The 14,186-nt window shown below is 40.5% G+C and overlaps 2 protein-coding genes across 4 annotated transcripts in view; one reads left to right on the top strand and one right to left on the bottom strand.

The window, feature by feature from the left end:
* sh3rf2 (SH3 domain containing ring finger 2) overlaps window positions 1-6,797 on the bottom strand; it is a 102,804-nt gene extending 96,007 nt beyond the window's left edge. Inside the window, exons 1-2 of one of the 2 annotated variants that reach the window (XM_008115817.3) lie at window positions 6,626-6,797; window positions 5,007-5,550 (exon numbers count right to left, since the gene is read on the bottom strand). In XM_008115817.3, coding sequence (XP_008114024.1) covers window positions 5,007-5,387 — 381 coding nt within the window. In that variant the 5' untranslated portion in view covers window positions 5,388-5,550; window positions 6,626-6,797. Of the gene's footprint in view, window positions 1-5,006; window positions 5,551-6,145; window positions 6,339-6,625 lie in introns of those variants that run through there. The other variant, XM_008115818.3, reaches the window with a different exon arrangement.
* The window catches only part of grxcr2 (glutaredoxin and cysteine rich domain containing 2), a 65,490-nt gene that overhangs the window by 18,698 nt on the left and 32,606 nt on the right, over window positions 1-14,186 (top strand). The gene's annotated exons all lie outside the window — the stretch shown is intronic.

Genomic DNA, 14,186 nt, shown 5'->3' with positions numbered 1-14,186 from the left:
ACAGATTAATGCTATGTAGTAATTACTGTATTTACGAATTTAGCACCAAAATATCACAATGCATTGAAAACATTGACTACAAAAATACATTGGATAATCCAGAACATTGGATAAGTGAGACTCTACTGTACTTTGAATTATTACTGTTTCATAGTGATTTTTTAATTTGAAAAAACATCATTTTTACAATTTAATCATTTAAACATAAGGACATTATGAGAATCTTGTGGGTGCTTAATTCAGTGGGGTAAGATACACAGGAGCTCTCTCACTGAGAATTCACTATACTTTGCCAAAAAACAGATCTCAGAATTTCTTGCAATAGCTCTATGATGGTTAAAGGTAATATCAACCTTCTTCAGCCACATAGTGCAGACACATACTACAATCATTCTAAGCAGACAAAGTCTTGGTTCTTTTTTTAGAATTACAAAACAACCCTGATAGCTCTTGCATTTGGTGACATGGACTGAAATATATTTGGTAGTTTCAATTTACTGCTAGATTCCTCCTCCTTGACTTGTGATGCTGAAGCAGATTAACAGCTGTTTCCTTGAAAACTGCAGTGATGACTGTAATGACCTTTGATGTGGTCTAAAACAAACTGAGAAAGTCCAATTGGCTAAAAAGGATTTAAAAATGTTTTTCATATGGGACACCTTTGATGAGCTCCATGGTTTCATCAGATAATGTTGGCATTTGGAAGTTGTTTGTACAGGTCTATTATGGGAGAGGGCAAAGTATGGATTAGATAACTAGCATCTGTGGATTAGTAATAGCCATGCGGCACTGTCATGTTCAATTTTGAGTGAACAGCACAAGGTGAAACGATGATCCCGAGCTGAAGCCAGGCCAAGATGGCTTGAGACATTTTGCTGCCTGAGGACAAAAGGGCATCCCTTCACTATTCCTTGTGTCACTGCTAGCTAGACCAGCATTGGAATCCTAAGAATGTAAGGACAGCCATGGTAGATCAAACAAAAAAAAAAAAAAGACCAATCAGTAGCCTATGAAAAGCCTGCTAGTTGGTCCGGATTGTAATTGTACCTTCCATCTTGTCTTCCTCAGCAATTGATGTAAAAAGGCATATTACTTTTCATGAGCCTAAAGATCCTTCCTACTTGATCTGGGAAGCTACACAGGGTCAAGCCTGGCTAGTACTTGAAGGGAGACTTCCAGGAAATACTATAGCTATACACTATATTTCAGAGGAAGGCAATGGCAAACTACTTCTGAATACTCATTGCTAAGAAAATCCAATGAAGTTCATAAATCAACATACAACTTGAAGGTTTGCATGTGCGCGCGCACACACATAACCTTTGATACTGAGATCTTTCTGCAGTACTGGCAATGAAACAGCATTCATCATCATACCAGAGGTAACAGGCATGTTTAAGGAGGAAAGGAAAGGCAGGTTTGTAGCATATATATCTCTCCCGTAAAGGGAAATGTTTGGGGAATCTTTAGGAAAAAGAAAAATGGGTGAAGCAATTGTCCCAAAACATCTTCCATTTTGAGGAGGGCACCCTATCCTGCCAAATGGGGTGACACCCTCAAAATGGGAGATGCTTTGAGCCAGAATGCTTTTCATTTCATTTTGGGAACATAAAATAAGCTGTACTCAGAGTTGGCAGTTCCCTTCCACCACATATAGTGACCTGGGCCTCCTGTTGCTTTCAGTTTGAAGGCAGCAGCTTCATGGTACCTCACAATTCAGGAAGAGCTTATTCTCAGAATTTCCATTCTGACTTGGATGTATCCTTCCACCCACCCAAAAGACCCCCAGCTGTCAGCTTAGTACCTCTGTTTAACTGTCCCAACATGTAATCCATAGAATGACTGCAGGAGGGTTCCTCAAACCGTTGCTCACAGTGAGCATCAGAGTCATGCTTAGGTAATTTTTAAGAGTAAGCAATCAGAACTTTGCCCCCGCCCCAAATTTTAGCACCCCACCCAAACCGGGGAGGGGGGGGCTGAGCAGCAGGGAGGGGAGGGGTCGGCAAAGCACCGAGGAACAAGAAGGAAGCGTTCCTTGCCGCTTCTCTGGTCTGCAAAGCACTGAGAAACGCCTTCCTGGAGAGAAGGAAGCCGTTCCTCAGTGCTTTGCAGACCAGAGAAGCGGGCGCCGCTTCTCTGGACTGCAAAGCTCCAAGAAACACCTTCCTGGTGAGAAGGAAGCCGTTCCTCAGCGCTTTGCAGACCAGAGAAGCGGGTGCTGCTTCTCTGGTCTGCAAAGCATGGAACGCCTTCCTGGCAGAGCCAGGATTTGCCTGAATGGCACCCTCAACAAGATGGCACCACAGGCAAATGCCTAGTTTGCCTGGCGGGTGAACTGCCCCTGGTGAGCATTTGAATGAGGGAGTAAAGCAAGCCTGCGTAACCTGTGGCCTTCGAACTCCATCTCCCAGAAGCCCTGGTCAGCTTGTCCAATGATCAGGGATTCTGGGAGCTGAAGTTCAAAACCCCTGGAGAGCCTCAGGTTGTGTGGGCCTGGAGTAAAGAAAGGATGGAAAACATCTGGCCATCTAGATGCTGGTAGATGGCAGCTCCCATCACTTATTATTGACTATCCTCACTAAAGCTGATGGGGATTGCAGTTCAATTGCATCTGGAATGCTACACATTTTCCACTGTGTCAGGAGAAAAATAATGATGACAGTTGAAAGCCATTCCACATTCCTCTAATGCTGTCACTATCTCCTCTTTTTCCACTTCCTCCTCTTCCTTTGTACAGTTGAAGGATGTAACTATGAAAATTATGGGCTTGTGGTAGTATAAAACCTTTTTACACCGATACCATCATGCCTCATCCATAAATAGTTTCATAAGCTCTGAAAATAATTTTGTCTTATTTTGAAAATAATCATTCCATTTCTATATTTTTTTAAAAGTTATTCTTGTTTAATAGTAAGCCCCAACCTGTCAGAACTTGTGTCCACTATTTCATGATGCTTGACTTTGCTCTTCTCACTCTACCGACCTTATCACATTAGACTGAGGATTCACCACACATCGTGGCAAATCCATGGAGGTACCCATGGGGCGTGTGGAAAACCCATTGCTCCATGCCCTGCATCGTGTGATTTACCCCAACTCACATCCCATGGGGGAAGTGTCACCGCTTCTCCCCGTTGCTCCTAAGGCAACACGGGAAGCTTTCCGTTTTGTCACAGTGGCTGTATGCACTCCTTTCTTTTCTCTCATTTATAGGGTAGCCATGGGTTGATGCCAACTTGAATGCAAACCTCTATTACCACCAGAACAAAAACTGTAGCAACAATAATCTCTTATTTAATCTTGGTTTATGTACTGTTTGTATTTGTAGGCACATCTTTTTGATCAGAGATAATAAATCTTGCAAACTATGAGTTCTGATAAACCAACTCCTGCTCTCTGTTGCTGGCTGGCATTTTTGTATTGATATATTTAATCTTTGGCAACTGGCTCCAAATAAAACTGTTAATGGAAGATTTTTTAAAAAGTTTCTACACATAATATGAAGGTGAGAATCAGAATGGTATTATTCTTTGAACTAATTTTACCAAGAAAACCTTGTGATAGGATCATCTTAGGGTTGCTATAAGTAAAAAAATGATTAGTAGTCATACAACAACAACTATGTGATGACGTTCTTTAGCTGTTCTAAATATTTGTGTGTTAAAATGAAACCTTGACATAGAAGGTTAAGCTTGTTGTATTGCATTTTTCTCTACTTTTTTTTTTTTTTTTGAAAATCCTGTCCTTCAAACACTGGTACATTACATCACTAGCACTTGTGCAGGAGCACCATGTGGTAGATTCCACTCATCATGATTAAACAAAATTATACAACAAATGTTACAGATATCATTCCAGTGAGAAGATGGGTGAAACTCTAGTGATAGGCACTCAGCATGCGATTGATCTAGGTTACAGATAATTTCAAGTTTGACAAGTATGGGGTGTGTGGAAGACACTGGGTTGTTTTCATCAATTACAGCTTGCTGTGGCTGTTTATTAAGGGTGCTGCTCAAATAAATTACAATCAAAGATGAAGCCACACAGAATTAAAAGGGAACACGCTTGCCTAAACCTTCCCTTACTGGTGTCATTTTCACAACAAGTGAGATTTCTTTCAAATGTCTTTTTTCTTTACTTTGTTTCACAACAAATAGCCACAGATGAACGAAAACTGAATCAGAACTCTAAAAAATGCATCTGCTTTCCCTAGGAGTATACTTATATAAGGCATAATTAGTTTCAAAGAGCTTCCTGCAAAGTCATGTTTTTGCAAAACCATATTAAGAAGCATTCAGAGTCAAAAGTATAAAACCCTGGAGGCTTTCACTCTTATAGACTGAAGCCTCCACCTTCACCAAGAGCCAAATCCACACACTTGATGCCCCAACATAGGTGCAAAGTCAAATATATGTGGAGGGGGTGGAACTCACTGGGAGCTTTCTGTGAAGGACCCCAGAGAGAAGAAGTGCAGGTATGACAAGGAACAGGAGAATCTAGGGCACAGCTGGCCTACTTTTTATCCACACTGCCACATCCCTTTAAAAGGATCAAAGATTCCCCCTCCCCCATACTCATGTTGTAACAAGACAGAATAAATCATTCCTTTAAAAATGGTTCTGTGAAAAATCAAACCTTTTCTATTCTCAACAGGTGTGAAAGATGTTTTTCTCTCCCACATCTAAACATTTTTCCATTCCCTGGTTTAATCTAAGACTGGAAATAGAAGGAACTCTAACGTCACTTTGAAAAGCCTCTGTACAATTTCAGGCTCAGCTGGAGAGAGCAATCCCTTGAAAACATGGGAGCCAGATTCTTAGCTTGAAATTGTTTCAGTCAGAATAAATTTACACCTAAAAACGAAGTCACTGCAGAGATCCAGTTAAGATAGCTCTGTAGCTTAGAAGGAAGGCAACCAACCTTGGCATTAACTGAATCTATCCAATCCCCTTACAATGAAAAATATACAAATTGAGTTAATGATAAGAGTAAGGGACCATTCTTACCCCTTCCATAGGGATCCTGGGATTAGAAGTTGGCCCATAATGATGGAGTTGCAAGGCTCTTGGCTCTCCTCGGATTCTCCTGAGGGAAGAGGGAGAGGAGAGAGACCCATATCTTTGGAGTGAGCCATACTTCATGACATTTGATCCAAGTCTGATTTCATCCAATAAGCGGATCAAAAACAAGTTGGCAGGAAGTTCTTCAATTCTGCAGAGGACAGGAGCTCGGCATTCTGGACATCTCAACTCCTTGTGTAATTTCAGGATTCTCTGGAGGCAAGGCTTGCAGAAAGTGTGTTGGCAGGGGAGCACCTTGGCTGAAATATCCAGCTTCCCCAAGCACAACGGGCACTCCAACATGTCAAATAAAGCTAAATCGCCCATATTATGGCAGTTGTTACTACTATTATTTTAATGGAAAATGTCAGGCTCAATGACAGCTGGAAAAATCCACATGATGTTTATTGGGGAAAAGGAGAGTTGCTCAGGAATGTTTCACCATGAACCTTGTGGATATGTGTAATTTTTGAATCTGAAAATCAACATTCTGTGGGAAGAAAAAGAAGAGAGAGATGGAAATTGCAGAACCTGACAACTTCAGTGTTATGAAATGTATGCCACCTACATTTTGTAGCAATGTTTCATGATCCAGTTTTTACCATGTATTCCCTGACAACCCCACACAACCAAATTTAGCAAAAAAAATCATTTGTGAATAAATGCCAGTGAGCAGAATTATTACCTAATGACTGTGTCAAAAAAGATCCATGTTTCATTGACAGGTACAGATTAAAAATAAGAGAAAATCATTTTTTCCACGATGTCACTCTACCAGAGCAATACAATCCTCTTTGTGTGTACTGATGAAGGATCATTCTACCTTAAAACAATACAGCCCCCAAAATAAACATACAGTGAAAACAGTAAATGTGTTCACCAGATAAAGACAGAAGGTGTTCCACTAACACACATGGCTGAACACACTCTACCCTCGCTACTCTCCTTTTCTAAATAGGGCATTGCTTACACATACTCTCTGAGAACCACGCACAATGTTTTACATTATCTTAAAAAGCATTTCTGAGTTTTCTATATTTTCCCATTTGCAAGTCACTTTGATGGCAAACATTGCTTTGGCATACCTGGAAGTTCAAACAGCTTGATTTCAGGAGACTGGCAGTATTGTAGCTTGCCTTGATCATCCAAAAGAAGAGGAAAAAACCCTCCCACTGCCTAAAAGCAACTCAACCTGTTTAGCACCTTTCCGACAGTATTCCAAGCCAAAGTGAAACAGATACTTACTCCTGAATTCAAGTCACGGCCTGTGAAAACCTGCACAATCCCATATTACACCAAGGTGCCTGTGTATTCAAACTCAGGAAAACATACTCAGATCAGTTCTGCCAAATGGTGCTCCTGTCATTTTACACCCTAAACCTTGAAAAATCCTGCTTTTTATGAAATTTCAAATCATTAGCCACTGAACAAGTTACACACTATTGGGGAACAGTAACAAGCTATGAGAGCTAAACCTTTTCTCTGATTATGGCTTCCATTTGAAGGAGGAAGCTGTGAAGAAAAAGAAGAAAGAAAGTCTACTAATTTTGGGCCGTAGTACTGACCTTGTGTTCGTGACCCCTTCAAAACGAGTTCAGCTCACGAAATAACTGCTCCTGGTGACGCTTTCCCCTTTTCTCACTCTCCAAATTGCAGCCGCATTGAAAAGTTTAACTAGGTGCATTACTCACTTAGCTCAACTTAACACATGCTGCCTTGTTAACTCATAGCTTTCCAGCCTGTGACTCCTACAGATACTTCAGGCAAGTGAGAACAGGGAAGCAAATTATTAACCAAGAGGAAACTACTGGTGCATTTTTCTCCTGGAGGAAAAAAAATGCTTGAGCTAATCTGGCTTTGTACCAGTGCAACTTCGATCAATAAATTGGCTCAGCTTTTTTTATGAAGCCGATCTGTTTTTAGGAACCAAGGAGGAGGTGTATAGAAGGGTGAGAAAACAAAAACCATGGAGAGCCTGCACACAAAGGCAAAGAAACACATGAAGTGCACAAGAAATGCAGTTGTGGGGGATTTAGACTGTAGTCCAATACTGGTTTCTCTGGGAGTGAGCCCCACTGAAATTCAATGGGACTTACATCTAAATAGATATATACAGACTTGTACTGTACCAAGGCAGACAAAACATGAGATGTAATAGACTTCTAGTGGGATGGCTGTGTTTATGTAGAATGTATGCATTGTTTTATTTATTTATTTACAATATTATATTCCACCTTTCTCACCCCGAAGGGGACATGGCAAACATTCAATGCCATTACACATACGACATATAGACAGTTTTAGGCACTTTGTGTCCTATGTAATCCACTCCAAATCCCTTCAGGGAGATTGAGGTGGGGTACAAAAATAAAGTGATGATGATGATGATGAAGATTATTATTATGATTATGCTATGAGGAGGGGGCAATTTCTGTCCCTAGGGCCCTCTGGGGCCACGTGAACCAACAAAAATGCACTCACTCAAAAATCTGGAGCGCCTTCTGGTTTAGATCTAAACATACGTATTAAAGTTAAATGGTTCAAGGTGAGGAGTGGAGTATAAGCTATTTTTAAAATAAATTGCTAACCCTGGAAGCCTCTAGGAAAATCTTCCCTTTTTAATGACAAGTAAAAGGGCAGTTGAGAAGTCTGGATGGGCTGAAGGTTAGAAAAAATAACAGTCTTGGAGAGATACATTTAGCCCCGGGGCCCATAGTGTCTACACAAAATGTACACATATAGGAAATATGCACACACATGCTCACAATAATGATTGTAAAATAATCAATTGGAATTGCATTGAGGAGCTTTCTCTTGAGTAAGGAAAAGTTGGATACAAAGTAACTGGGAGTCAGTGGATGGAGGCATGTCTCTCAGCAGGGTGGATGCAGGATGACATGAAGTATGAGGGAAAGGAACTTGTAATTCTTGTAACAAATGGTCCTATTCTCTTCTCTACCTCATTTGCAGAAGTGACAGCTACCTTCAGATGAGAAAAACCAGAAGAGGCTTACAGGGTTTGGCATTTCTGCAATTAAATGTATTTTGTTTTCTACAAGAACTCAATTCATCTTTTTATATATTCACTCATCACTAAAAATTCTGTCAAACTGTCAACATACATTACAGGTTTTTATGGCTGTATGTTTATTAATTTGTCATTAATTTGTCTTACAATTACTTCCTTATAAACTGTTATGCAGCATCAAGAGGCCTGACCAATGGCATACAGGCAGTCCACAAGTTACAAACAACATAGATTCTGTAGGTTTGTTCTTAAGTTGAATTTGCATGCATGTCAGAACAGATACATTTTTCAGTGTAACTCCAGCCATATATGTGGTGTTTGTTTTGCTGTCTGTGCCCCTGGTCATGAGATTTCACCTCACTTTCTGTCCCTGCAATAATCAGATTTTGAACCATTTAGCTTGTTGTGGAAACAAGGATTGGAAAGAAAGCTTCAGTTGAGACACTATTTCCCCATGATAAGTCTTTCAGGAGTGAATTTCCCTTCCTGGGGTAGATTTCTCTCACTTCCTGATGTCTCACCCCCATTCTTAACTATGAGTCATTTGTAAGTCTAATTTTTGTAACCCGGAGATTGCCTGTATATGGCTTTTGCTTGTTATTAACAGCCATTGTGTTTGGTTTTTAGTAAGCCTGTAGTTTAATCAGACTTGTGCTGATTATGTGAAGCCAACAGTTATTATCACATAATTTGGATGAAGTCATTTATCAGGATTGCCAGTCAAGCAGTATGTACTTTTATATCTTCTGCTTGCCTTCAGGACAGTTACTGTATATAAGTACTCATTTTTGGTTGGTTATGCTTATAATGTATTTTGTATTTTTTTTAAAAAAATCTTAATATTGTTTAATGCCCAAGTTCTTTCACATTACAGTCCTATGGTGTGAATTTTAATGTTGTTGAATTCTGCATATTCAACAACAGCTGAAAGGTAAACATTCACTAGCCTTTGTCCAATAGTCAGAAGATCTTATTGCTTTGGTTATTCTTGAGTGTTTATGTTGTAGATGTCAATTTTGAGAAAACATTTGGAAATTTGATCAGTTGTGGCATCTTCTGGACATCACAGTTCAAGAATTTTGACAAGCTGGAATGTGTCCACAAAAAGATAACCAAGGTGATGAAAAGGCTGGAAACCTAGTATTGATGAGGAATTACTTAGGGAGCTAAATATGATTAGCTTGGAGAAAAGAAGATTGTGAGATGTGAGGATGTCATGTAGAATAAATGTATTTTCTGATTCTCTGAAAACGAGAACTAAACTAATGAATTCCAATTACAAGAAAAGCAATTGTATTGAAACATTTGGAAGACCTTTTTCTATGAGTGGTTCAACAATAGAACTGATTGCATCATAGGTCAACAGACTCTCCTTTGGATTTCCTTAAGCAGATGTTGATGAGTATCTTTCAGGAGTGCTTTGGTGGTGTATTGCTGTATGGTGGGGGTGGGCTAGAGCAGGTATGGGCAAACTTCAGCTCTCCAAGTGTTTTGGACTTCAACTCAAATCCTAACAGCTGGTAGGTCCTTCCAACTCTAGGATCCTATGAGTCTGTTATTCTAATGCTGGCCCTTGTTTGTATCCTGCACACCTACATCCCCATTTTGTCTTGTTCTCCTTTTTTATAATCATACTTCACATTGTGATGTAGGGGCTGTACAACTGTACCACTATTATTCCATTTCAACTGCCATGGCTACATCTTGTGTAATTCTAGGATAGACAGGTTAGGAAGGAACATTTTCAGTATTCAGACAAAGAACTCATCTGGTGCCAAACTACAAACACCAGAACGCAGCCAAGGCAGTTAAAGTGGAACCATAATGCTATAATTGTGCATTGTAAGAGCCCCCATTGGAGCGGGGTGGCCTATATTATTATTATTATTATTATTATTATTATTATTATTATTATTATTATATTTATATCCTGCTTTATCTCTCCTGAAGGAGAATAAAACAGCTTAACATAAAAGCATACAATTTAAAATATACAAATATGTAAACATTAAAACATAATTAAATATAAACAGTATTAAAATTCATAGTTAAAAACCATTAAAAACCTGTTCAAAGTTAAAAACCACAAATGTGGTTGTAAAGCTGTTTTTGAGCTCTATCTTCCCTGAAGTTCCTTTTCTGACAAATCATCTAAGAGCACATCCAGACAGGCATTTATCCTGGGAACATTTGCATTTAAAAAACATGAATGTTCCAGGGTTCCTATCCACACACACCTCAGAAAGCCCGTACTTTCTCGGGTGGGTGTCCAGATGTTCTCCCGGAACCTTCTGGGAGAACACCCGGACACTGTCCTCCCCAAAAGTCCCCCAAACCCCTTTAAAAAGTAAAATAATTTACTGGGCCTCCATTAGAGTGGTCCTGTAGCTCTCCTGGCATGTAGGAATTATCCCCCCCCCCCTGCTCTCCTGGCACATTATTCCTACATGCCAGAAGAGCTGCAGGACCACTCTAATGGAGGGTTTTTTAAGGGGGTTGGGAGGATTTTGAGGAGGGGGGTTGTTGTCCTTGTGGTTTTCCGGGCTAATTTAGCCCAGAAAATCTGAGGATTGCTGTCTGGACTGCAGTCTACACAGTGGAAGTACTAGATTTATCCCGCACCTTCCAAGAAGGCATGGAATAAACCCACTATCAAATTAATTTGCCACAAACCAGGGTTTTCCTGGTTTGTGACAAATTAATTCATGTTTTTCACAGATGCCATCTACACAGCTCCCTTTTTATTGTGGGAAGTCCCACATTAAAGGGGCTTTCTGGATGTGCCCTGAAGCACTTCTTTGCTACCAGGAGACAACTTTCGTATCAATAAGGTCTTACTATAGAATAGGGGTCCCCAAACTAAGGCCCGCGGGCCGGATGCGGCCCTCCAAGGTCATTTACCTGGCCCCCGCTCTTAGTTTTAGACTTCGCCTTGCCCAAAGTCTGAAATGACTTGAAGGCACACAATACCAGCAATCCTACTTAACTTGACTATCTCATTGGCCAGAAGCAGGCCCACACTTCCCATTGAAATCCTGATAGGTTTATGTTGGTTAAAATTGTTTTTATTTTTAAATATTGTATTGTTCTTTCATTTACTAATACAGTGCTATGGTAATTGAATATTTTGTGTATACATATAATATTGATACTAATATTATAATGTAATACAATATAATACTAATAATTATACAATATAATAATATTTATTATATATTACATATTAAATGTAATATTACTAATAATATTACGGTATAGTGGTATAGGACAATATAGTAATATATAATGCTAACATTGTGCTATGCCAATAATATAATATATTGTATGTACCTACAACTTGTGTGTCGCTCTGAGTTCCCTTCGGGGTAAGAGAGGGTGGGGTATAAATGTAGTAAATAAATAAATAGTTGTTGTTGGGGTTTTTTTTTGCACTACAAATAAGACATGTGCAGTGTGCATAGGAATTTGTTCGTATTTTTTTTTCAAATGATAATTCGGCCCCTCAACAGCCTGAGGGACTATGAACTGGCCCTCCACTTAAAAAGTTTGAGGACCCCTGCTATAGAATTTTCTACAGATGGAAGCTGCTATTTCTGATATAGAACCTTCTACAGAAAATTATGACCTGTTTGTAGAAGCTGTGAAAATATCCTCAAGGTTCTCAATCCCTAGAGGCTGTCACACAAGCTACCTACCAGGCCTAAACGAAGAATTGCTAAATCAGCTACAGGAATATCTCAGACTATTTCAAGATAATCCATACAGTGATGGGACTATAGCAGCAGGCCAAAAACTATCTACAGCCTTAGCTAATGCTAAGAAAGACCTATGGATAGAGCTGCTTGAGAACCTTGACATGTCCAAGAGTAGCCGAAAAGCTTGGCAACTGCTGAGACGCCTGGATAGTGACCCTCTGATCAACCATGGACACGCAAATGTGACACCAGACCAGATAGCTCACCAGCTAATTCAGAATGGGAAAACCAACTGCAGCAGAATAAAGATGAAAATCAACAGGGTGCCAGAACTTGAAACCCACTAGTTGTCTTCTCCTCTAAACCTGAAATAACTCAGAGAAGCCATCAAGTGATGTAAGACTGGTAAAGCACCTGGCCTAGATGACCTGATGATGGAGCAAATCAAACACTTGGGGCCCAAAGCTGAAAACTGGCTTTTGAAATTCTACAATCAATGCTTGGCACACAAACAGATTCCCAGAGCATGGAGGAAAGCTGCCATTTTAAAACCTGGTAAAGATGCCTCCAATGCCAGGAACTACCGACCAATCTCCCTCTTATGTTATCTATATAAAGTCTATGAGAGGATGCTATTAAATCGACTAGGACCTGTTATCGAACCCAAGCTTATTGTACAACAAGCAGGTTTCAGACAAGGGAAAAACTGTACAGGTCAAATTCTTCATCTGAGCATATCGAGGAAGGCTATGAGAAAGGCTGCATTACGGGAACAGTTTTTGTGGACCTTACGGCAGCCTATGACACGGTGCAACATAGAAAAATGCTTCATAAAGTCTACCATATCACCCGGGACTTTGACTTTACAAAAACTGTCCAGACCCTCTTAGAAAACCGCAGCTTCTATGTGGAGTTTCAGGGCCAGAAAAGCAGATGGAGGAGGCAAAAGAATGGTTTACCCCAAGGCAGCGTTCTTGCCCCGACCTTATTTAACATCTTCATGAACGATCAACCACTACCACCACTCACAAAGAGCTTTATATATGCTGATGACCTTGGCCTTACAACACAAGCGAAAGATTTTGAAACAGTTGAAAACCAACTCACTAATGCCTTGAAAGATCTCTCCAGCCACTACAAAGAGAACCACCTGAAGCCTAACCCTGCCAAGACACAAGTGTGTGCTTTCCACCTACGTAACCGCGAAGCCAACAGGAAACTGAAAGTTACTTGGGAAGGCCAAGAGCTCGAACACTGTTTCCATCCTAAATATCTTGGTCTCACCTTAGATCGAACACTAACATATAGGAAACACTGCATGAACACCAAGCACAAAGTAGCTGCACGCAACAACATCCTGCGGAAACTGACTGGCAGTGCATGGGGTGCAGACCCACAAGTAATAAGAACATCAGCCCTGGCTTTGTCTTTCTCAACTGCTGAGTACACCTGTCCTGTCTGGCAAAAGTCTGCCCATGCGAAGCAAGTGGACATAGCACCAAACGAAACATGCAGAATAATCACAGGATGCCTTAAACCTACACCTGTTGATAAACTCTACAAGTTAGCTGGCATTGCCGTTCCTGACGTGCGACGGGAAGTTGCTGCTAACTGTGAGAGAAATAAGGTCGAACATTGTGAAAGCCATCCACTGCATGACTATCAGCCTCCTCCCACCAGACTCAAATCAAGGAAGGGCTTCATGAGAACCACCACTCCTCTTGATGTTCCTCCAGCAGCAGCAAGAGTGTCCCTCTGGGCAGCTAAACCTGGCAATTCCAACTGGATGGCCCCCACGAGGGTCTTCCTCCTGGAGCAAACCAAGAATGGGCAACATGGAAGTCCCTGAACAGACTCAGAAGCGGAGTGGGCAGATCTAAAGACAACTTGGCGAGGTGGCACTACCTGGAGGAATCCTCCACCTTGTGTGACTGTGGAGCAGAACAAACAACTCCTCATATGTATGCTTGCCCACAATGTCCTGCCTCATGTACAGAGGAGGAGTTGCTTAAAGCTACGGACAATGCAGTTGCTGTTGCCCACTTTTGGTCTAAAACTATTTAGTTGTTTGTGATTTCCTCTATTTTTTTCATCATTTTTTAAAATGTATTTGTTATGCAATGCTTTTGACACAAAACAAAATTCTACAGATGGATGATCAGCTTTTGCTTGGGGAGTAGACTATAAGACACAAAGAAAGGGAGTCTGATTCTTAAATAGAGCCCTAAGTTGAACTGTGTTGGATTCTGGTATGCACGGAATGAGAGAAAAATGTGAAGTCCTGTCAAGCATTTGTTTGCATAGGTCTAATGCAAGTCAGCTCATTAGGGAACCATCATTGTTCAGGCAGCTTCCTGTGGAGTGCATGTTTAGTGGCAAGTTTGGTTTTCCTTCTGTTTTTCT

Source organism: Anolis carolinensis, chromosome 2 (assembly GCF_035594765.1).
Source record: "Anolis carolinensis isolate JA03-04 chromosome 2, rAnoCar3.1.pri, whole genome shotgun sequence".
Lineage (NCBI taxonomy): Eukaryota > Metazoa > Chordata > Lepidosauria > Squamata > Dactyloidae > Anolis > Anolis carolinensis.
This window is presented reverse-complemented; position numbering and strand designations above follow the sequence as displayed.